Genomic DNA, 23,517 nt, shown 5'->3' on the forward strand with positions numbered 1-23,517 from the left:
AAGCAAATATTTCTGTAGTAAATGAAAATTTCAGAGAAAAAAAATTAATAAAAAGTACATTAATGTTTTTTCTAAAATGATGAAAAATTATTCAATTAAATGGGATTTTTTTCTGAACACTAGTTACGGAGCAGAATAACCTCCAGGACAACCTGTGAAATGAGAAGAGAGGTTAGGTTCGTCACGAAGTGGGAGGGCGCAGTGGACGGATTGGACTCGGGCCTACGGCTCACACACGGCTAGCGTCTGCGTTCCCTTCATCTCCGACCGTCATTGGCTAATGAGCACGTCGGTCATTGTTTCCCAGCCTGAACTCGCGTCTGATTGGCTGACAGGACACCTACGACGGTAGGGCAAACGCTATTGGTTGAAAAACTAGGTTAGTGGTCCGACAGGCATGACGGTGAAGAGAAACTGGGTCACCGATTGAAAATCGTTTATGTCACACTTCTGTGTGTTGCTATTACATATTACCAGCGGCGTTCAATGGATGGATTAGTCCCCCTGGATCTTTTGTAAGTATAACACAAGAACGAGGATATGTTTGTTGACGCCGCGTCTGTGTGACTTTGCTGGGCTTCAGTCTGTGATGGATATCGTCGATGTTTTCCCAGCGCTGTGGTCATGTCAGTGTGGTTTTCTAGAGCAGGAGGAGGGACTTTAGCTTTGCTGGCCAAGTCTTGACAGTCAGTAGCTAGCAGTGAGCTGTATGCTAATGTTAGCAGACGGGGGAGAAATGCCGTTATGGTCAAAAAGTGCGGAAAACGCCTTTAGTTTGGCGGGGTTGGTTTAAGTGGTGCCAGGAATCGCCGGGACTTAGAGGAAGCTCGGGCGTGGGTAAGTGCCGGTCAGTGGCTTTCAGTTTATTAACTGAACGTGACCCAAGTGAGTAAAGCTCCAGTGCTAGCGCATTAGCTGTGTAAAACGGGCCTTGGTGGGTATACTCAGCAGCATCTATCCTGCTCCGGTAACTTCAAAGCCTCCATTGCTTGTCTCTTTAAAAGGCCTCAACGGTACTGTGCTATTCTTCTATTTATTTGGAGACCTGTGCTTGTCTTAAGTATCGCGACGGTGTATGCACTTGCTGTGGAAATGTGGCCACCGCTAGGTGCCTCTGCTGTGGTTGATCAAAGACTATTTGATTGGGTTGTGGTTATACTGTGCATGTAATTAGTGTATTATTGAAGCAGGAGGATATGGGGTGTGATAGATAATATAAAATCCGAAACAAAACCTAACCAAACCGCTCGAAAGCTGAGTGAGTGACGATTTTAGTTGTTTGTTGTTACACATCTTGGGCATCATAAAGGGTGGACGTGGCTTAAAAGTGAAACAAGTGCAGAAGGCCTAATACCCAGGGATGTCAGCTGGCAAGGCTAATGAGCACCAGAGGGCGATACCTGTGGTTGTAGAAAAGCCTTCCTGTCCTGTATAAGTCTATGGGAAAACAGCCCTCTGCCCTGGCATCAATAAACACTTTCCTTATGTGTTTATGGGCACAGCAACTAATTTCAGGTCACATTGAGTAAGACGTCAAATACATTTTCTAATGTACTGTCATTATTAGAGACAGACAGGAGGATTAGGTGTTAGCCAATGAGCATGCAGGTCTCCTTGCATGTCATACCTGGTTTCAGGCGGGTCCTGCTGAGGACCAGCTGGTTTTGACTGGGAGGATATGAAATGGTCTTGAGCAGGATAGGAAACAGTTGGTTGTCACTGTTGATTCATCATCTGAGTCACTCTCACCACACTGAAGCCTTTTTTTAGTACACAGGGTTTATGGATCTATTTGGGGATACATCATATTAAACCTTTGGACGTTGTGTTAAAGGCAGTTTGCTGTTAATCTTTTTTTTTTGTTGGATTACTGTCTCGTGTGTTAGTTTGACAGGTGCACCTTGTGTTTTTGTAGTTTCTCATGCCTGCCTTGAGTAGATTATCCATTAACTGTTTCACCACATGAAAGGCACTTGCTGTGAACTTCAGACTGTGTCTTTGTTTTTGTTTCTAGCCAGGTAGCAACCTATATCAGATCTTATCGGTACGGATCTATGTAGCCACAAAGACATTTTTACAGCAGACATTTGTTGTGATGACTCAGAAGGGTTGCAGTTAACCATCCTGTTGATCATGAAGGCCAGATGACAAACTTCTGGTTTCTATGAGGAAACTGTATGATATAAAACGTTATAGAGAAAAAGATCCTTGTCATGACTATGTGGATGCTAATTTAGATTAACTAGAGATCATTCTAAGTAATTATGTGAGAGAGACTGTCACACTAAAAGTTTCTTGTATTAAAATGTATGTGGAAAATTCTTCAATGCCTAATATTGTGGTAGAAGTATAACGTTAGTGGGGGAAAAGCTTTTTAAAACCTTATTTTAGGGCAACCTTAGTAAACTTATTAAACATATTTTTTTTAATGAGATTTAAGTTGTGATCCTACACATGTAGCTGTTATTTCCTGTTAACCATTGTAATGAATATTCATTTGGATAATTCTTCAACATAAGAGCCCACAAGTGCTCAAGGAAAGTTCCAATTGGTGAGGCTTGCTTAAATGAGATTACGGGACACAGTTTATTTAGAGGTGAATGTATGAGAGCTACTGAAAATGTCCTTCTTAAGGGGTGAATAGCATTGTCAGTAATGAATAATAATAAATAAAGGACATGGCATGGAGGTGTAGTTTGTAGCGCTGATGCCTCACAACAAAGTTTGGATCTTCTGATCTGCTGAGGTCTTTCTTTGTGGAGTTTACACATTCTTTATGTGCCTACATGGGCTTCTTCTGGGTACTCCCACTTCTTCCCAAAGTCCAAAGATATGCATGTTGAGTTTACTTGTGACTGCAGGTGAGAGATTGTGTGGTTGTCTATCTCTGTGTCGGCCCTGTGATGGTCTGGCAACCTGTCCAGTGTGTGTACCCGGCCTCTGATCTTATGATAGCTCCACCGCATTTCCCTAAGTAGGATAAGCAGTTAAGAAAATGGATGGATGTAACCAAGGCACCCTGCCAAGTTTAATAAAGATGCCTCCTGTCTAATTCCCAATAGGAGATGTTGGCCACAGTGACTGGCCATATGCTTTGGCCGGACAAACCTAACGAGCCATGCCATTGACTAAACAGAGAGGTTCCACATCCATCAGGAAACCCTTGCATGTAACTAAGAAGATACGATGCTTGACACTTACTTATTTCTCCCCTGTAAGCTTCTGTGGTTTAAAAAAGGGAAAAGGTAAAGAATTGTTGGGGTTGAAAGGAAAATTGATCAATAAATGTGTTTATCTAAATAAAAAGACACAAGTAGAGATAACAAGCCAAAAGATTTTAACTCGTGTAAATACAATAAATAAATAAAAAAACAATTTTTTCCATTGTACTTCAAATAATGCATTTTAATGTAATTTTTTCCTGATATTAAATAAATTAAAATCTAATTTCTCTAAAAACAAAATGTTCTCAGGTGTATGTTTAAGTATGTTTAAAAGGAAACTTAACCTTATCCTTGGCTGGACTAATTTTGGTCTCCAAATATGCAGGTTTTTCAGGCCTGTATATTATCAGGCCTGATTGGTCAATTTTCCTGAAATCCCAAGGATTCTTTCTGCACATATTGCTCATTATTCCCCATTGCATATAGATTGCATAAGGGATTCGAAGCATCCATCCATGCATCGATCTTCTTTTGCTTGTCCAGATCAGAATCACAAGGGTGTTGGAAGTCTAACCCAGCTGTCCTATTCTATACACCATACATTTATTCTGCTGGCATACACAACACAAAGTGGGACATGTATTTAGTGTTTATAAAGGGAGCTACTTCAACAAGCTCCACCAAAAATGCCAGCTTATAAATATGCAAAACAATAAGCAAGAAAACAGTTTCCACTACATGTGGAAACAAGAAACGTGTTTACCACCTTAAACAGGCCGTTGAGTACAACTGTGAAATTGAGGTATACAAGAAGGGGTTGCTAGGTGGATGGAAATTATTTACTGCTTTTGTACTCAAAATTGACTTACAGTCACAAGTGGAAAAAATAAAGTACACCCTCTTTTCAATTCTCAAGTTAGGGAGATAATAAACAATCATCTGGTCCTCATCAACTTCTAAAAATTTTTAAATACAGTTTGTGTTGAGGAACAACTCACAACATATTGCACTGTCATTTGTTTAACAAAAACTAAAGTAAAAACTGAGTATACCCCATGGTTCAGTAGCTTGTTGGGACAGATGGCCTCACATTGGGCTCAAGAATACTTTGCTTACAAAGGAGCTCGTGGTTGCCTTAATTACTGCAAGGTGCCCACATCATCACCCCTTCAGGTATGAGGTGTTTGTGCCGATATGCTGTGGTTTGGTTTTGACAAACGTGGTGCTGTGGATTTTGCCCAGACATTTTCAATGTCCAATGAACATTGTTCCAGAAGTCATGTGGTTTGCTCAGATGTAATTTTGCTAATCTAAGTCATTTGCCATGTTCTTCTTAGAGAGATTAGGTGTTTGAAAACCCTTTAAAATAAGCTGTATTTGTTCAGTCTTTCTAATTTTACTGTTATGAATTTTAACATTTAACTGTTAACTGAGAAGTTTCTCTGACTTTGGGGTGAATTGGCTTGGACGACCACTTTTGTGAAGATTTTATGAATGTTTTCCTCTTGTGAATAACTTTGTCAAATAAAATGATGGACACTGTATTGTTTAGTAGGGCTGCCACAAACGATTATTTTGATAGTCGACTAGTCACCGATTATTTTTGCGATTAGTCGACTAATCAGATCATGCATCCATTGGATGTAAAACGTACAGCTTATTGCACCAGCATGCGTCTGCTCTTATATAACTATCATTAGCTGACAGCTTGAAGTGTTTAATGTATGTGATAACTAAAAATAAAGACAAGATGACAGTTTATTAAACTTTTAATGAATTTTTCAGATTGTCTCGGTGGAGTTTAATAAACTCGGCCATCTCTTCTTTCTATGTGAAATATAACAGGACACTGGAGTAAATTCTCTACCATTTCACACTTCTGTTTAATCAGTTCTCTGTTTGACGTTTATTCAGCTGTGTAAAAACTATAACTTTAATCTCAGCCAAACCGATTTACTGAGGAACAAATAAAACATAAAAAAAAAAAAGCCAAACAATAACATTTTTAAATGATCTGAGTGGCTTTTATATCATGTTTAACCTGAGTAGCGAAAGACTGCGGCGGGTTTGAAAATGATGTCCCGGGAGTTTGCCGTTCTCACCGGCTCTAGTGAGCCTTGAACCCTCTAGTTATCGAGCTGGTGGGTAACAGACGTCTCCGAAAACGTCGGAGCACTTTTGCAAAAGTGTGATGTCTTGATAAACCGAGCAGATATTTGAAGCTACACAGCTACATTCTCGCCTGAAAATATGTTAAAAGTTTATTTTGTGACCCAGAAATAGTAATAAGAATAATATTAAAACTAAGTAGCTGCCGCCATTGTTGAAAACTGGAATTGGCTGGGCCACGCTATGAATTCTGGAATAGTTTGGGCCACGAAGGATACACCCGACCCATCCTTCAAATCTGGGGAAATGAAGGATGCATTTTTCAGCCACGTTTGGGGAAATCTTCAAATTTGGACAGGCTTCGCCACGTCGCTGTAACGTAATTGGCCTACAAATGCGGCCTCCGAAGGATGCGGCCGCTAAATTTGGACACAGCTATGAAACCAGACACTGCTGCTTCTTCTTTGGGGTTTAACGGCAGCTGGCATCCCTGGACATGCAGTGCTGCCATCTGCTGTTTCAGTCTGTTATTACACTCTTAAATCCTACTACTTATTCCTGCGTCTTTCAGGATCTTACAAAGCTTCAAACGACACATCCACGATTTTAATAGTCGACGTAATCGTGGCAGTCCTGTTGTTTAGTAATTGCCTTTCTATTTATTACTTTGTATTGTAATAAATAAATATAATGTCATGGCCATCTGTAATAATTACCTGCCTTCTGTCAAAGTAGATTTCAGATATCATGGCAACAAGAAAAGCAAAGATTTAAAACTGGTGTCTGGGGCTGCTGGTGCTGTCATATCATTGTGATGGGTCTTGATGGATGGGGTCTATTATTACTATGAGGAAAGAGGATCGGTGCTTATTGTGTCACTCAAAAGTGAAAGTTGGTTTCGCTCTTGTCGCTGCACATGTTGTTTGTCGCCACCAGCACTGGCTTGAGTGATTGCATAATCTCTTTGCCATTTGAGATGTCTCTCAGTTAAGGTGCAGTTATTGACACTCGCTCTATGTAACAACAGACTGGGCACTATGTGACGTTTTCCCTGTTGAACACTCTCCAGCTGTAGAGTATTAATTCATTACTTTTTCCATCATAAGCTTATGCCTTTGTATTTGAATAACAGCAGTAATGACTGCTATGTTACTCAGCACAAGAACAGAATATATACATTTCTGCATTTTCTAGCCACTCGTCTCAGAACACAAAAAGCAGTGTGTGCACAGCATTGTCATGAGTGCTGCCATCAACCGAGGTTGGACTTGTTGGCATGCCGGATGCCTGCATGAGTGTCCCAGCTGGATCAGCAGCCATGCATATCCATGAGAGCACAATCTGTGATCTGATTGTTCGCAATGGAAATGCTCCAACCTGTACTCGGGCCATTTTTGTAGCAGCACCTTGACCTGTGCTTTTTTTTTTTTCAGCTGGACAGGGCGCAATCTCATGCTGCCAGAGAAGCACAGGTCTTTCTAGATAACAAGCATATCCAGACACTTACTTGGACCTGTTGCCCTGAATCTGAGATTATAATTTCCACATACAGCGCTGCTAGGGTCTTCTTGGGTCAGCAATGTTGAGCCCTGAGACTTGACAACCAGACTTTACTTCCTTGTCAGTGCTTAAATTTAAATCGGTTGTTTATCATTTGTTTAGAAATGTAGCTGGGATTGTTATCGTTTGGCAAGACCTGCCCAGTGATGATGAAAAACTCAAACTCGGCACACAGTTAGTTCTTGGCTGTAAAAAGCTGAATGTGAGCACACTGCACTCAATCTATGCAGTAAACCCTTTCACATCCTTGCAGACAGGCTGCTACACCCTGACTGCTGCAACAATACAAACCCCAACTATGCACGTAAGATTTGGTGACCTCACGTAGAGAAATTCCCAGAATAGCTCCACCCACGAATAGAATTAAAAGAAAACACCTGTGTGAGTGTGCAGGGACTTAAAGTCTGACATAGTTGTACCTGTATATCAGGTTGTTTTACAGGTCAACTTATTGTAGTCTCTTGCATATTTCAGAATTGCCTGTATTGTGATGTTTGTCCAAAAGGTTTGCATTGTACTGTGAGTTTTATTTTTTATTTTTTAATTAAATTAGTCATTCAAAAGGGGCACATTTAAAGCTTTATGAGTTTAAAAGTCACCAGTTAAGAGTTAATGCTGAGTGAAATCACATTACAAGTACCCACAGAATTATGTCATGCTTGCAGATTCCATCTGTGGAGCTCTGAAAGCTGTAATAATTTTTTAAATTTTTTTTTAAATGACTCATGTTGGGGTTGAAACTATTAAATCTCACAGGAAGCTGGATATAATAGCAGTCGTTAAAATATTCCATTTTATTTCACTGACCAGAGGTCTTTGCACAAGCCAGTGTACAGTTTTGATATTTCTGGGTAAGAGAAGATGAGAGTGCAAGGGTTTCGGTTCATCCCTGTTTGAAGCATCGAGTATTAATTTGTAGTGTATTTGATATTTGTAAAATCTTTTCACATCTTTACAAAAACGTTCCATCACTGGCCATGGTGGAAGTATTTGGGAGATTTGGCAGCTGACTTGCCGGCTGGATGCGTCTTTCGTGTATGAACGGGCTTTCTGCCTGCTTCCTGCCTGTCTGAGTGGGTGTTTCCCTGTTCAACAGGGAATCAAAGCAGAATGCCTTGCTGACTCACTGATGAAGTAGAAGTAGGTGGTGGATGGAAATCGAGGCTGGCTGGTTAGAGACCATAGAGATTGGCTGACCCACTTTTTACTCCAGCACCAGTTCCTTTCAGTGCTCAATCATGACATAGTGGTTTTCCCCTTCTAGCCCAGGGCTTTGTCCCAATAAAAGAGCTCACCAAACTCGTCCTGACCTAGTACTCTCCTGCCTGCATCTTGAGTTTCACATTGTGTTGTTACTGAAAATTAGATAGTTGTTTTATGAACCCGATCGGCACTCATTCTACATCTATCTTCATCTACTTTTTCTAATAAAGGTTCATTAATATTACACTCTTAAGATTGGAATTGATGGATACACCTGTTAACTAAAGCTGAAAAGATCTTTCTCCATAACTTGTCTCTGCACACAGACGTCATTTTGACATTTTCATAAATGTAAAGTAGAATCTTTACCCAGTTACTCCTCACATTTCTATAGCACAGTGGGAACAGCTGGGTAGCTCACCGTGTTGGAAAATACTTTTTCTTAAATCTCATACAGATCTATGTTGGCAGCCGTGTTGCCACCTTGATGTGCTGCGCTTCTCCCATCTCCATCACTCAGGCATTTTCTGAAGCAATGTATCCAGTTAATATAAAGCTACTGACAATGAAACTGAGCTTGAATCTGTGCAGGAGATATACTCCAAAAAGTGATTCATTAATTTGCTGGGACTAATGAGTAAATATTTTGCAGAATGTGACTTGTAGTTGGCTTTTATCTCGTACCAGAATGAATGTTTAGCCCTGGATTTTGAGTGTGTTACTTGAATACATTTTGCTTACATTTAGAGATTGGCGACAGATTGATTTTGCACCTGACTCACAGATTTCTCTTCATCCCCCTGCAGATGTAGACGGGCCCCAGCTGCTTAAGGATCTGATCATATGAGGGGAGACCACTTCAAAGTGGATGAAACTAGGTCAGGCTGAATCAAACCAGACTCAGACCAGATCACAACCGAGCAGACCAGATTGATTCAGACGATACCAGGCCCCTCCAGGAAGCCTGTTCCAGTTTCCTGTCCAGGTAACTGAAGCCGCTCTGCACGCCATCTGTAGGAGGTGCCTACTCATATTTCAGAGATGTGAATTTGAACCAAGGAGTCCTCCTTCACAGTGCGAGAAATAATTAACATATTTGAAAACTAGGCCAGCATTTGCTTTGGAATAAGTGTGACATTAAAAATGTGATATTTATGTATTTTTATTTCCATGTAATATTTGTAGTGTTTGGTTCAATTTAAGTTATCAGTGAACTTATGTATTAATACACCTCTGTTATATTTGCTTACACAATTTAAGGACTAAATCTGGTTTTAAAGGAGTCATGTTTTCAGAGCAGTGACATGTTGCATGCATCTGATTCTGGCTGACTGCTGTTTAACTTTATCAGCATTCACCCCAGAAAAAAGGCTCACCGCCTCCACATGCTGCTGACATTTTTAGCATCTTATATAAAAACAGCACTCCCATTGCAAAAGATTTAAATGGTATGCTTGGCCTTGAACAAGTGGTTTAGTGCACACACCTGCTTGCGGTTGAGTGAATAGATAATGGCATCGAATATCTAGTTTTTTTGTCTTTGTTTTGTTCTTGTTTCGTATCCTGAACTCCTGAATGACGAGGTGATGCCTACTTCCTTTTTTTTTTGTGGTGTTGAGTTGCAGTGAGAGATAGAGATTCCTCTTTACTTCTCTTTTCTGTCCTCTATTTCACCTGACCTCTCCACTCCCTGAGCCTGGTTGTGCTGGAGGTCTCTTCCTGTCAAAGGAGTTCTTTGACAGGCGTTCTTTAACCGTACGGGATGATCTGATCTTTGGGTTTCTCTTTGCTTTTCTCTAGTCTTTAGCTTACAGTATAAAGCTCTTCGAGGCAAATATTGTTTTGACCTGGAGCTGTATGAATAGTGCATTTACTTGGCAAACTCATTCAATAGCAAAGGTTTGTTCGTTTAGAGCACGTGTCCCGTGAGAATATTTTTTATAGATGTACTATTATTGTTATGCATGGCCCGGCAATATGAGGTGCTAATGATATACAAACTACAGATTCCATAATGCAGCACTGCAGCCTCCTTGCTGAACGCTAGGCTAACTGGGAACATTCCCGCCTCAAACAAGTCAAACTTCTGTTATTGCGAAGCTAGCCGCTCACAATGGTGGAGAGAAAAGTTGATTCTGAAAGCAGAGCCTTTCAGCGCCAGTGGGTGACTGAATATATGTTTACAGACATGCTGGTAAACCCGTGTGTCTTATTAGTGGAGCTAATGTGGCTGTAATTAAGGAATTTAATTTAAGACGGCACTACGAGACAAAACGTCAGGATAGCTGAAAAACCTAAACGCAGAGCAGAAACTACAGAAAGTAGAAGAGCTAAAGAAGAATCTGACATTTCAGCAGACGTTTTTCACCAGAGCAAAATCACAAAGTGAAGCTGTTGTGAAAGCAAGTTTTATTGTAGCAGAGGAGCCAAATTAGCCCGGTACCACTCTGAAGAGCTGCATGATGAAGCTGTGCGACGTCTTGTGTCCAGACAAAACGCAGATTTTGGCAAATGTGAGCCTGAGAAGAAATACAATTGCTGATCGGGTTTGTGAGATGGCCACTGATTTAAGAACACAGTTGTGTGAAAGAAGCAAAAACTTTATCGCATACTCTCTTGCTGTGGATGAAAGTACAGACATGATGGACATTGCACAGCTGATTGCACAGCTGGCCATCTTCATCCTTGGAGAGGAAATATTGAACATTAAATCGATGCACAGGACAACGACAGGGAAAGACATTTTTTAAAACGTATGTTAAAGTGTAACCAACATGAAACTGCCCTGGGACAAACTTGTTGGACTTACAACAGATGGTGCGCCGGTGTTGTGCGGTGAAAAAAGCAACTAGTCAGCAGGTTGTGAGTAAAGATGCAGGAGGAGAACTGTACCGGTGAGTTAACAGCATATCACTGCATCATACACCAGGAAACGCTGTGTGGTAAAGTCCTAAAAATGGAGCATGTAATGATCACCGTAACGTAAACCGTAAATTTTATCTGAGCTAAAAGTTTAAATCACCATCAATGTCAGTCTTTTATGTGGGAAATAGATTCAGAGTTTGCCGACATGCCATCATACAGAGGTCGGTTGGCTGAGTTGGGATAAAAATTCTCAATAGAGTTTTTGAGCTCAGCAAGGAAATCTGTCAGTTCATGGACATGGCATGTATGATGCGGTGAAGGCATTTCAAGTGAAGCTGTCACAAATGCACCAGTGCAACCTGCCTCACTTTCCCTGTTGCCAAGTAATGTTGAACCAAGTCAGCGGACTTTGCTGAACTGCACCTGTGCAGATTCAGATGGAGCTGCAGTGTAATGATACACTCAAGGGAAAGTACGACACTGAATGGCCCGCACAGTTTATTATTTCCATTCCTGAAGCAATGCCTCAGCTCCGTCTACATGCGGCTCCAACCTTGTGTATGCTTTCATTTATTTTTTCTGGGGTTTTTGGCAGCATGTTCATATTTCTAACTTGCATAATTTTGACAGGATATATTTTTATGAAGAGCAAAATATTTAAAGTTAAAGTTTATTTTTTTAAGTTTATTTAATCTGGAATAATATTCCTGTCTGTTTTTATTCATATTTATGTTTAAAAAAACATAAACATGTTCAATAAATGTTTATCTTGTTTGGCCCGCGACCTAAAGTGTGCCTTGAGTTTTGGCCCCCTGTGCAATTGAGTTTGACACCCCTGGTTTAGAGGCTTCACAGTAAATACATTTGCTTATATTGTGTTTTTTTTTGGGGGGGGTTCACCCATTCCTCTGAAACATTAGTGTGGCTCTTGATGAGTCATGCCACCTGTTTGCGCATGCATGTGCTCGAAAACTCTAATCGAAACCTTTACAGAAAATGACTGAATAATTAAGCAAGAACTCTTGTTAACGACAGGCCTTCTTCAGTCAGCTCAGAGTCACTTGGGAAGGTTTCATCATCTCTGAAGTTTAAACACTTGCCAGGGTTGTAGTTGGCGAATTGGAATGCACATGGCACATCTCAACCAGTCTGATTTATGTGTCATGTAACTGATACGGTGCGACCTAAATAGCTTACAGTATTTCAATACATGCAGTTGTAATAGTGGCTTCCTGTTTATTGCGCCTGCACACTTGACCCAGATGACACGATGTTTGCTGCATGTGTCCAGGCAACAGTTACTCTGTCTGTATTTTCTTTGTTTTGGGATTTCTTTGTTTTTGTCTTTGCAGATTCTCAGAATGATTCCATCTTAAAGTGTTGCTTTTGTGTGTTCACAGTTGAGGGCTCCAGAGTGGATGGAAGGAGATGATTTTAACACACAGGCTGTGATGAACATCTGTGGTGAGTTTGGCCCTTCCTAAAAAATAAATTAGTATTTCCCTCTGTGCATCTCTCAATTAAGTGTGCACGCTTTATTGAAAAAAAGGTCTGTGCAGATAGTCACCTCCGTTTCTCACAACTACAGTATTTCCGCTTTGATCTTGACCTCAGACCTTTTATAGTGATTTCTTGTCAGCACGGATAATATGAGTAATCCCGCACATGTCGCGCTTATTATTTGTCAGTTCATTTACATACTTAGACCCAGTAGTTTCGGTCTATGCATGCATAAGCATGCGACATTTGTGTGACTGTCTGCTCTGTGTTGCTTATTTTCTTCTGCAAAGAAACAGTGGATTGTTTCTTTTATTTTAGCTTCTAATACACACAGACGCCTGCATTGCAGCTATTTCTTAAAAGAGAGGGTTTAATCACCAAAAGACTGAATAACAAGGTTGCACACGGGTCTGTTGAAATCTGGCACAAGAGCCTTTTTAGATTTGCAAATGTATTTTTATATTTCTGGGGAAATATTCGTCCTTATGTTGCAGCTGTCATTTAGCAAGAATGTGTTTGTGTATGAACCGTAGGATCCATTCATTTTCTATTAGTAAAGTAGACCTGTCTTAAAAATATTTAAAAATTTAGTTCACGAACCACAGAAAACATCTTTAAGGCAGCAAACCTGTTTCATAATTACCTGCCTTCGTCTATGAATAAACATTTTTTCTTCCTCCTACGATTGAAGCAATTTCTCAGCGTTTGTCAGTGCTGTTACGCTGACGTTACCTCGCCATGATTTACATTTAATGAACAATTCTGGATATTAATGAGGTGAAATTTTCACACTTTGCAGTGCCATCCAGGGAACCATAGTGGATGTTTTTGCTGGCCGGTTCTGTCCTCTGAGCAGCTTGTTTAACGCCCCCTGGTTAATACATTTACGTGTCAGATTAGCGTCAGCTCGGTTATTCATGTAATTGTGCTACATTGTCAAAACAGCAGCTGATACGTTTGTTTAGCTGTTGAACTAATCTGGCAATCATGACAGTTGCTGGTTTATTGTGCTGTATTTGAAACTGCTGGATAGTCCTTTTGGATTTTTGAAATGTGTGCCAGAGGCATCATCCATCTGGTTTGCTGTCTACAACAACAGACTGTGGTTTAAGAATCTTTACACCAATAAAACAATATATAGGTCCCCTTTAAATATGTGCATTTGTCCTTCAATTTAAAAAAAATAAATAAGTGAATAAAATAACATTTACCGTACTTGGTCAAACTGCAAGAGCTTTATATAGCCGCAATGATGTCTCATACAGGAGTGGGAGCTTTTGTTTTACTTTTTGCTATGAATATGAGTTATAGACTCACACAGCCACCAACTCGTTTGGGGCAAATGTAATTATTCCAACCACGCAGAGTGTTGTGATCTCAGTCAGCAGTGGCACAGCAGTCACTCCTCCTCATCTGGAGCCCTGTGCAGGCAGGCGGCTTGATAACCACTGCAGAGTCACCCAGAAAGAGTCACAACAAAGAAAGTCGTCAACTGTTGTTATTCTGGTTTGGCAGTGTGGTTTACTAGGTTGCCAGTTTGTCTTAAGATTATGTAGCTTCAGCAGCCGGTGAAATAAAAATGGTTACTAAAAATGTGTATGTAGTATTTTTTTTAAATTTGGTGAAACACTTGTGCACTGGTAAAGCCACAAATGCGGTGACAAATAAATGAAGGAAAAACACCAACTTTTGCAGTGCATTTTTCACAAAAACAGACTGCTTTCAGTGTGTATACGCTTTACACGACCAGTTCGTACCTACAAAAAACCCCAAAAACAAACCAACAAAAGAATGGAATCTTGGGGGTTTTTTTTATTTATTTTTATTTATTTTTTTATTTATTTTTTTGTGACACTGTGTATAAAGGCCTTAAATCCGCACACAGAGAGATGTCTGTTTTTAAGCTCAGTGTCTCATTGTGCTGTGCAGATGACCTGATGGCAGACCAAAGGATGGACATCTCGTCTACAATGACCGACTTCATGTCCCCCAGCTCCACTGACCTCATCTCCAGTTCCATCAGCACGCCTGGCATGGACTACACCCGCAAAAGGAAAGGCAGCACCACCGACTACCAGTAAGTAGACAAGGAAGAAAGAGAAGCTCAAATGCTCACTTTATTGGTAATATAAACATATTTGCTACTACTGCTTGACTTACCAGCAGTGGTAACTGTAACATCACATAAATAGACCTTGAATTTATTCTTGGCAATAAGGTGCACAGAGAAAGGGGAAAAATATACAGACTGAGAATTATGGGAAGAAGTGATAAAGTGAAATGACTAGATAGACAGTGTTTCTGGTCCTATTAACCATGTCTGATTATGGAGACACAAAGTCTTTTGCATTCATTAGTGCAGGTGTGCTACAATATTCATAACATTTGTGTCCTTAAACACTGTTAGCCAATGTTGCTAACACTTTACACGTTGTTTAAAAAAAACATAATGATCTGAATCATTCAGTGACAAAAAATTGATTGATAAATTTGTGTTTCTTTGCAGAATTGATGGCTTCTCATTTGAGTAAGTTCAAACATTACTCGATGTTAGTAGATCTAGCAAACTCAATTAATCAGCCTGAAATGCCACTGAACCCTCACACATAATCTTTTGCACCATGAAATATTGAACAGACTGAAAAGCAAACCTACTCAACCCAGTGAACCCTTTGTGAAGTGCTCTGGTTATTTGAATGTGTTCCTGTGGTCTTGCTGAAACTTATATCTCCTGTTTTCTCCTTCTCAGTGACATGGACCCAGATAAAGATAAACTGGGCAGGTAAGGCGCCATTATTGCCATGGTGATAGAGCTTTAATCTGCTGGATGTGTCTGTTTATTGCTCTTGAAATATCCTGCTTCTGGCACGATTGGGTTCCCTGTTGATTTCAACTTAAAGGGTCCGTTGAGCCAAATCATAACGTTCGTGTTTTCACACTCACATTTGTGAATCTCAGAGATCTGTATTTGGATGTTTCAGTGCCCACATAAACACAGAGGAGGTGAATGGAGGTTTTACACTGGATGCTGCTCAGAGTATTGAGAGATGTTATTTTTAACAACAGCAGCTCTTACTAGAATAAAAATCCATGTTGCTCTGAATATTACACAGATTCCAAGGTTTGTCCTTTAGAGCACAGTAGAGAACGATCGGGTAATAAACACCCAGTAAAGATGTTTAAGTTTTCCGCCACGAGGACTTTTGCCATGATCTATATGACCAAATCTGACACGTCAGAGTTTTTCACCATGTTAGGACTGCATGTTCGATCATTTTATTGCATCGGACGTCATCAGTGCAATTTAATTTCACTTAACAGGGAAAGAAAGGCAGTGATGGGTGTATTAAAATAATTTTTCGCAGAAATGTTCATAAAGTTAAAGCAAAGTTGAATGAATGTAATAAGCTGCACAGGAAAAGTATCATAAACTACTACAGCTGCTGTAATGCATGTTACTCTCCAGGGGAAAATCTCTTGCACACTGCACTGTGACACCAAAGCCAATCGAGGAGAACCATTTCACTACTGTACAGACATGTCTGCAGTTCAGCTGGGGGTGCAGTAGGGAGTGCTGCCTGAAGGAGAGTGAATGATGTAGTCACGTTACATAGCAACTTAAGGGGCTTTGGATGTATTACTTTGGTTTTACTGAACTAAGTGCTCGCCACACACTGGATTAGACAAATCTTCCACTAGCAGAAATAACCCAAAAAAGACACAGACAACGCCGAGTTTGGAGAGATGCTTTATCTCAAAATAAAGTCAGTCTCCTGACTTTTTAGACGAGTTTAACTCGTCCTAATTGTTTTTGGAAAGTCAAGGAATCATTTGCATGTACTATGAAGTCATCGTCTGGGTGTGTCTGTAGAGTGGAGTGGACATTTTCCTTGTTGTTGCTCTTTTTTCCTAACTGTAAATATGAGATAAAGAGATGTGTCATGTTTGTACTGCATTAGTCATCAGATTTGCCCTCTTGCTGCCCTTTTAAAGTATGTGCTATCGCATTTATTTAACAATCAAACCCTTCAGTCCTCTCTAATTTCTCTCTCTAATTCTTTCTCTGTTTTGTCTTTTCAGTGACCAACAGGGCAGGATTAAGAATGCCAGGTATAAACACTCCTTTTCTTTCTCTCTCTCCCATTCCCCCTTACCTGCTAAGCTCCCTTGCATGAATTAAATGTCACTCTGTGGATGGGGACAGAGAGATCTTTGTGCACACTGATAATAAGAAACTTTATACATTGAAGTGTATAGATCCAAGCATTATGTGGAAGGGGACTGTAAAAGCAAACCTAATTGCTAAAGCCAAGCTGTCTTTCTCTTACATGGAAAGAATTCTCTTTTATAGCTGCTTCTGTGCAAAGCGAGAGCAGACAAGCAGGAAGGATATAACCTTATAGTCGTGGAGGATCGGCAGAACAACAAAAACTGGATTTCTTCATGTCTCTTGAGGCTGTTTTCTTTGCGTCTTGCTAGCTGATTTATATCATGTTAGACGGGACTATGAATGCGTAGACAGTGGAGTCTGTTGGATAAGGTGCTAGGAGTTTGTATTTTGTAGAGCAGGTAAAGTTCAGCCAAGCTGGTTTATTATTATTTACTGTGGATTTCTGCCAGCAAGATGGGTGGAAAATGACTTTGTTCATTGACACTTTTTTGATGTCTGATGTCTTCTCCTGCACAGAGAGGCCCATAGCCAGATTGAGAAACGTCGCAGAGACAAGATGAACAGCTTCATCGATGAGCTGGCGTCACTGGTGCCCACCTGCAATGCCATGTCCCGCAAGCTGGATAAACTGACAGTCCTCCGGATGGCTGTCCAACACATGAAGACGCTCAGAGGTTAGAATCAACTGGGAGGGTTGGGGAGGCAACGAAGTGAAAAGTCTTCTCATTCAAACACTTGCTCGCATCAGTTTTTGTACTAACATGTGAAATATGCGCTGTTGAGGACCTGAGGGTTTCCATCCCAGTTAAATAAAGATTAAACAACGAAACATATTCATAAACATGGGAAACGTGAGAGGTTTTTACTGATCAGGTGACAAATAAAGAAGATAATTGATGATGGATCCCTAATCGGGGAACGGGCAGGTCAGGATAGTTAAGATGGATGATGTTAATGCAGTGAAATACTTACCTGTGCCGTGTTGGAGACCGCTGTTAAAAATGTGAAGGTCAGTGGGGGCTGGTCAGCAGCTGGTCAGTTGATATTGGTAATCCTTTGGTAAACATTTCCAAATATGGAACTGTGTGTAATTCTTAAAGGAAGATAAATTCATGGTACTCAAAGCAAATAAGATTAAGTGGGAGCATACAGCTTTCTAAAAATGCTCTTATGTGTGCATGTGCAGTCTGAATAGTCACAGGTGTGACCTGCGTGTGTTTTAATGTTGTGTGCAGGTGCAGCCAACCCGTACACAGAGGCAAACTACAAGCCTTCCTTCCTCTCAGATGATGAACTGAAGCACTTGATACTAAGGGTGAGTGGAAAAATCAAAAATAATTAAGGTTCTTTTTATAACTATACAAAGGGGGGGAAAAACCTCCAGAAATGAACTTTTAATCCAGTTTTTAACGTTCTTTTTAATAATGCAGGCTGCTGATGGCTTCCTGTTTGTGGTCGGATGCGATCGTGGCAAGATCCTGTTTGTTTCTGAATCCGTGTACAAGATTCTCAACTACAGCCAGGTACGCTGACAGCCTGAGGAATGAAGGGATCTTTTTGTTAATGGTGGATGATTTTTAAGCCACCTTAAAAGGCTTTACTGTGGATCTGCGACAGGCATGCGTTAGTTCCTTTACAAAGCAAAAGAAGGATGCTGTGAATCTGCTCAATCACTATTACTACACAAACAAGTGGACAATTCATAGCCAGCAAACATCTGTCTATCCATCCTAATTTGAAATTCCACAAATTAAACAATTCAAATTTATTCATCTTTCTCTCTCCTCTCAAGAATGACCTGATAGGTCAGAGCCTGTTTGACTACCTTCACCCCAAGGACATCGCCAAGGTCAAAGAGCAGCTGTCGTCCTCTGATACAGCCCCACGAGAGAGACTCATCGATGCTAAAAGTAAGCAAAAATGGACGTGTGTAATCTGTTTTGTAGAGCCAAGAGTTTGGTCAATGCCGTTAAAATCTGTCACACCAAATGGTGTGAAAAAGGAACCCCATATAGGGAACTGAAGGCTAGAAACAGTCAGTGCATTTTCTCAAAGGAAAAGCCTGTTGATTTAACGATGGCAAACACAGCTGGAGGTAAAACAGGGGAAGTGTGCATCATTCAAGGCACTAAGAATAGAAAATGCAACCAAGAGCTCCAAATGGATTTATTTTCCACATGTGCGTTTCCTTTGTTATTTGTGTGCAAGTCCTTCTTTCTAAAATTGCTGAGGCTTGAAAGAATAGTCGTTTTCTGTTGACTGATTATTTTCTTTCCTTTATTTTTGCAGCTGGTCTTCCTGTGAAGACGGACATCACCCCCGGTCCTTCTAGACTCTGTTCTGGAGCTAGGCGGTCATTTTTCTGCAGGATGAAGTGCAACAGGCAGTCTGTCAAAGTAGAAGATAAAGACTTTCCCTCCACCTGCTCTAAGAAAAAAGGTAGCGTGCCATCGTCTTCATTAAAACCTGACAACCTTCCTCTCTGTCAGAGCACCACCTGAAAAAGCTCTGTGCTTATCAGCTCTCTGGTCCCTTTCTGACATCCACTCATTTCTGTAAATCTGATGTCTCTGCTTGTCAGTGCTGTTTCTGTATGGGTGGACTGATCACAGCCTTGTGAAAAGCTGTGACAGCAATCTTATGAAGCACGTGCAGTCAAGTTACCACTTACTCTTTTGGAGATTGGTGTCTAGATCTGACAAAAAGTAACAGCTGAAGTTAGTTTGTTGTTCCCAGTTGCTTCTAAAACTCTTTATTCTAAGTTAATGACATACCTGCAGGGTCCGTGTGCAAGCATCTCTAAATAAAGAAGGATGCACTCATTTATGCACGCAGCACTACAGCAAGAACTTAATTACCCTTGACACAGAGATAGGACTGGTCAGGATCTAACAATAAATGACATGGTGTGTTTTTCCCTTAACAATTATCTAAGGGTGTAGATGCACCATCATGACTACATGTAGGATGTAGCATCTGTAATTACCAAAGTATCGTCGTATTAAACAAACTCTAATTTCAAGCATTTTACATCACTGTCAGGCCTAAAGGGTAAAAGGTATTGCTGCTGTGGCTCGTTTCTCCCACATCGTCTGACAGAACGGGTGAGGAGCATTAACATAAAAATAAGCCACGTCTGAATTGCGGCGAGCTTCCACTATATCAGCTCGATGAAGCCAGCAGTGTTTTGCATCCCGTGTCTTAAGAGACCTTTGGAGCGGCTTCTCTCTCCTCTCTATTTACATCTCACACAGTGCTTTGTAAATATCTCCATCACCTCCTTATGAAACCAAAAGCCCTCATTTCCTGGTGTTCCTGTTCTTCTATTTTTAGGTTCACATCCTTTTCATAACAAGGAATTGCACCTCAGTTGGCATGAGAGCATGGTGTTTATTTAACCTTTATTTACCCGCTCTATATTGTCAAAAACAAATTCTAGAGAAAGACCTGTCTGCTTAGATTTTAGTGCTTGAAAAGGTTAAATTTTTGGTCGGCTTTTGTTAGTTTAACTATTCAAATTTTTCATATTATAATGAAAACGATACATTTGACAGTTATCAGCTTTTTTCTTGTCTTTTATACTAGAACTGGCTAAAATAGATGCATCCTATTTCGGTAATGCATGAGGGCTCAGGTGGGGAAGCTATAACAGTAATGATGGAGCAGTGATTATTTATTCATGTTTCAGGTATTTCTTTTGTGTTTAAGTAGTTATTTGAATGATGTGTTTTCTGTGTATGAATGCGTCCTATTACCCGATGAGAGGACAGAGTTTATTTATTCATTTGAAAACCTTTTAATTAATCAGCAAAGCTTACACGCCATAAAAGAATCTCACCAGTGATAATCTTTGAAAATAGGGCTGCCTCTGAAAGTCAGAGCTATGAAGCATCAATCAAAGATGCTTTCAGTTGAGTGAGACTGCGAGCGCTTATCTGCAAACAACATGCGCTGCACTTGTAGATGAGAGGAGCTGAAACCTGAGGCGCAGGGCCTTTTTTTCCTGATAGGCGGTTGCTCGGTAAAGTCAGATGAAGAAGATTTTTGCCGGAATCTTTATGATCTTTATTAACTGCTTCTATAATTTAAAGGGGAAGAAGAAGCCAGGTGCTGATAATCAAATGCACTTGACAAACTGATGAGCAAGAATGACTACCTCTGTAAAAGCAGAAGTTGTGCAGTTTGCTTCTATGGAGCATTCAGGAGGGTGATAACATAACGCTATAATCTTTCCAGAATTCACCCCAAGGTCAGACTGTGCAATGCTCAAAGGCACTACAAATAACCCAGGAGCTACATCTCCGGCTCTACAGGCCTCAGTTAACATGTTAACTGTTAAAGTTCATAACATTATATTTAGAAAAAGATCATGAACTCAGCTGTATACATAGGTATTCTAGAGACATATCTGAGGCCGTCTGCCCCTTAATAAAGCTTGGAAATGACGAAGTTGGGTCGTGTGACACGACAGCGATCCCCTGCACAGCAGCAAATCTACAGCTGGGTGGCTGGAAAGAAAAGTATCAAGCTGTTTCTTCACTCTTACGATTACTTCAGTTGGACTTTTATTGTGAAGAGATCCACAGAGTGAAAATGTGAAGATGGATTTTTATTCTCGCAAGATGACAACGTTCTCATTAAAGTGAACTTTGGCCTAACTACCTTAACAGTTTGCTTTGTTGTTGATGAACAGTTGTAATGGGCCAGTAAAAGTCCAGACCTCACCCTGAATGTAATGATGTGGTTGGACCTTAAGATTCAGCTGTGCTGAGCAAATGCCTAAAAATCTCAATGAAGTAACACTGTAAGGTAGAGTGGGCGGGCCAAAATTGATCCGCAACAGTGTGTAAGGCTGATTAAATCATACAGAAAACAGTTTGGTTCTGCTGGTGTCACGCTCTGCCTCCGGCTCATTTCTGCAGAGTTGGTCCAAACAGTAAAAGTTAACACAAAAACGGCTAAAGCCAAAAATGAATTTGAACTCTGAGCAAGAACCAGACTATCATTTAACAACATCACAAACTACAAGAAAATGTTATGTTGCAATTAAGAAGCACTGAGGTAGTTTAATTTGAACAGAAACACGTGATGGCCCATTAATCAAGTAAAAAAATATGAACGACAACAACACATGGGACCTGCTGAATCACATTTAACTGACCAAATTCTGATTTGTGTGAATCTTATTTGGAAGTTGCACCTGGGCTGTTCTGGCAACCTCTATATCACACTTCATTAGCTGTGTGCCAAGCAGGTCAGGGCTGAAAGCAGTCTGAGTCAGCTTGGCAGACGGTGGTTTCAGCCGTGGTGAATTAGCTGGAACACATTGGAGTGCAGTGTAACATCACGCCTGGACTCGAGTTTTTAAGATTAAAAATCAAAGGTTTAGAACAAGACACGAACGGAGCCTGGGTCGCTCAATTTTCCTCGTCGGAAAGTGACGCACGGGACATTTGCACTTCGATCAGTCAATATAAGAAGATTTTCCTGGAATACATTGCAGCATCTGCTCCACTGGTCTAAGAGCAAATGAAAACATGGCTGGCTGCGTTTGGAGCTACTTAGTAGCTTATTGAGGAACTGGAGTGTAAAACGTCTTTTATAATCAGAGGAACATTTGCAGGCACATACATGCAGCTGATTGTCACAGTTCATGTTAAAAAATGTTAGCAGTTAACGTTCATGGAGACACACTTCTCTGTGTTACATGGGGGGGGGGGCTGCAAAGTTCAGTACAGCTACAGAAGTGAAACCGCCAAGAAGGTATTTTACTTGTGTAACATGTGTTGAGGAGATGGGAGAAGTACTCCCGTCTTCATAGAGAGTGGAAAGGTGTTCCAGATGGTTTGGGCGTTTGCAGAGGAAGGATGGCAGATATACTGGACAAAGGCTGTTGAAGATGAAGTTGCCAGGCAGGAGGTTCTTGTAGTTTCTAATCTTGTAGTTTTATGGCAAAGAGCAAGAAATAAACAGCCCTGAAAATCACAGATGGGCTCATTTGTCAAAAATAGTTTAAAGAGGGTACAGGCCAAAGTCCACACAGCACTAGCTGATTAACTGTGATCCTTTAATCCTGCAGGGACGACCGTATGATTTGTCTTCAAGGGTTCAGCCTAGTGTTTTGATTTGTATTTGATAATTAGCTGTAACTGCATCACTGCTGTGGCTTCCTCAGCGTTTTGTAAGAGATTTTGAATCAATCAGCCAAACTGTTCAGATGTGGGTTCATAATCAAAAATAAATCCCCATCACATTCAGTTCAGTGAACTGTAAAAAATGCTCCATCATACCCCACAGCATGGTGACGGTATCCCACTAAGATGGCCCTGCTTATTTCTAATTTTAACGCCTCTCTCTCGCGCCTCTTCACTCTCATTACAGCGGACCGTAAGAGCTTCTGCACTATCCACAGCACAGGCTACTTGAAGAGCTGGCCACCTACCAAGATGGGTCTCGACGAAGACAATGAACCCGACAACGAGGGCTGCAACCTGAGCTGCCTGGTGGCCATCGGCCGCCTGCACCCCCACATCGTCCCCCAGCCCAGCCTGGCAGACATCAGGGTGAAGCCGACAGAGTACGTCTCCCGGCACGCCATCGACGGCAAGTTCGTCTTCGTTGACCAGAGGTGAGAGGCAAAAGGGGAGAGCCGAATAGGTCACCTCGTCTTGATTTATGTGACAGGACAGTAAAGTTCAGCTGCTTGCATACTCACATGATTTTCAAGGTCGCATTTCCCTCAGCTTATCCTCAGAGTCCGCCTGCTTGTTGATATATTTAGAGAGCAAAAGATTGGATAATAAAAGGATAAAATGGCCAAAAATTGAACAGACTGTAATTTTGATATGAGAGTTTGATATGAAATTGCCTCCTGAAGGGTGGAGGGGTGAGAGCTGTGAGGAAATATGGATTCAGAGAAATCGAAATAACTTGTAGTGCATAAAA

General features: G+C 40.8%; 1 protein-coding gene across 2 annotated transcripts in view; it reads left to right on the top strand.

The window, feature by feature from the left end:
• Positions 1-392: 392 nt before the first annotated feature.
• LOC146629571 (basic helix-loop-helix ARNT-like protein 1) overlaps positions 393-23,517 on the top strand; it is a 31,106-nt gene continuing 7,981 nt past the window's right edge. The window contains exons 1-13 of one of the 2 annotated variants that reach the window (XM_085360139.1): positions 393-515; positions 8,843-9,021; positions 12,302-12,365; positions 14,331-14,478; positions 14,908-14,928; positions 15,151-15,183; positions 16,482-16,511; positions 17,089-17,246; positions 17,808-17,887; positions 18,003-18,095; positions 18,365-18,482; positions 18,862-19,011; positions 22,954-23,200. In XM_085360139.1, the coding sequence (XP_085216265.1) occupies positions 12,320-12,365; positions 14,331-14,478; positions 14,908-14,928; positions 15,151-15,183; positions 16,482-16,511; positions 17,089-17,246; positions 17,808-17,887; positions 18,003-18,095; positions 18,365-18,482; positions 18,862-19,011; positions 22,954-23,200 (1,124 nt within the window). In that variant the 5' untranslated portion in view covers positions 393-515; positions 8,843-9,021; positions 12,302-12,319. Of the gene's footprint in view, positions 516-542; positions 838-8,842; positions 9,022-12,301; positions 12,366-14,330; positions 14,479-14,907; positions 14,929-15,150; positions 15,184-16,481; positions 16,512-17,088; positions 17,247-17,807; positions 17,888-18,002; positions 18,096-18,364; positions 18,483-18,861; positions 19,012-22,953; positions 23,201-23,517 lie in introns of those variants that run through there. The other variant, XM_085360140.1, reaches the window with a different exon arrangement.

The sequence above is a fragment of the Diplotaxodon limnothrissa genome, linkage group LG7, assembly GCF_057381915.1.
Source record: "Diplotaxodon limnothrissa isolate DT_005_m linkage group LG7, D_limnothrissa_male_GT1.1, whole genome shotgun sequence".
NCBI classification, from domain to species: domain Eukaryota; kingdom Metazoa; phylum Chordata; class Actinopteri; order Cichliformes; family Cichlidae; genus Diplotaxodon; species Diplotaxodon limnothrissa.